This window comes from Manacus vitellinus, unplaced genomic scaffold, assembly GCF_001715985.3.
Source record: "Manacus vitellinus isolate BGI_N305 unplaced genomic scaffold, ASM171598v3 scaffold_49_pilon, whole genome shotgun sequence".
In the NCBI taxonomy this organism is placed as follows: Eukaryota; Metazoa; Chordata; class Aves; order Passeriformes; family Pipridae; genus Manacus; species Manacus vitellinus.
In genome coordinates this window covers 739,062-740,268 of record NW_021940603.1, presented here as the reverse complement: position 1 = coordinate 740,268, position 1,207 = coordinate 739,062, and the positions used below count along the sequence as shown (strand labels likewise).

General features: G+C 60.1%; 1 protein-coding gene across 1 annotated transcript in view; it reads right to left on the bottom strand.

The window, feature by feature from the left end:
• Nucleotides 1–6: 6 nt before the first annotated feature.
• The window catches only part of EPHB1 (EPH receptor B1), a gene marked incomplete at both ends in the record, with an annotated part of 19,813 nt that continues 18,612 nt past the window's right edge, over nucleotides 7–1,207 (bottom strand). The window contains 3 exons of the mRNA XM_029962645.1: nucleotides 7–106; nucleotides 425–580; nucleotides 1,041–1,207. The exon at nucleotides 1,041–1,207 is cut by the window's right edge and continues 25 nt beyond it. Of these exons, the coding sequence (XP_029818505.1) occupies nucleotides 7–106; nucleotides 425–580; nucleotides 1,041–1,207 (423 nt within the window). The remainder of the gene's footprint in view (nucleotides 107–424; nucleotides 581–1,040) is intronic.

The window sequence follows — 1,207 nt, the reverse complement described above, 5'->3', positions numbered from 1 at the left end:
TGCCATCGAGGTCGGAGACTGGCTCATCTGTACTCGCATGGACTGGACGCTGTTCAGGATCTTCTTCTGGTGCCCAGCCAAAGTCACCCCTATTCTCAGGAGGTCTCTGGAAGACAGACAGACAGGCAGAGGAAGATCAGTGGGCAGCTGAGGGTGGTGTTTTGCTGTCCCTAAATGAGGAGAGGGATGCAAGCTCAGCTGGAACAGCCAAAGAGCCCAAACGCAGCCCTGTGAGCATCACTGGGACTGAGAGCAGGGACACACCCACACACTGACTCCCAGATGGTGAATGTGGCCACCTCAAACTCAGGGTGGTCCTGCCCAGTGTGAGGGGCGCTCACACCCACCCTTTGCCTTGAACTGACCTTCCCACCTCTCCCAACCCCCAGCCAGGCAGCATCCAGCTTTCGGACACCCAACTCACTCGGACGTCATCTGGGCAACCAGCTGCAGGGAGGTGAAGCCAGCGGTCAGGAAGCTGTCCCGGTACTGGCTCATCTTCACAGCACTCAGCCAGTCGTCTACTGAGGTAAAGGCAGTGAAGTCGGGGATGGAGCGGTCGAGGAGGGGCTGAGAAGGCCTGAAACGGGAACACACTGCTGGGGACGAGCCTGGCTGGCACTGAGGGGCTGCCATCCCTGAGCCCAGCCAGCACACGCATGTGCCCCTCAATCCACCCCAGGCACCCTTGTGGTCCCCTAAGGAAGGCATGTCCTGTGGGAATACCACTGTGCCAAGCAGCTTTGCAATCCCACACGTTGCAATCCAGCCACGGGAGCCACAGGGACGGAGGCGCCGGTAGAGCAGCCGCCGCGCCCGCACGGTCACACGCCATAAAGGATCAATAGCAAAGAATTATTGCTATTGCTTGGCTCAAAACTACATGTTCTTTGTCTGACTGTCAGGCAGAGCAAAGATAGAAACCCTCACTCCCGCCAAACCGACTGATGAATTCCCATCCTTCCCCCTGAGGCCGAGGGGAGCCTTTTGCCGTGGCTCGGGATGCCGGCACGGAGCGCTCCCAGGCGCCGGGCACTCACACAGCGGTGATGGTAGCCACAGTTTTGAGGCTTGCCGGGTTGCGGATCATTTTGTCGAGGGTGTTGACGATCTCGGTGAAGCGCGGGCGGGTGTTGCGGTCCTTCTGCCAGCAGTCCAGCATGAGCTGGTGCAGGGCGGCGGGGCAGTCCATGGGCGGGGGCAGCCG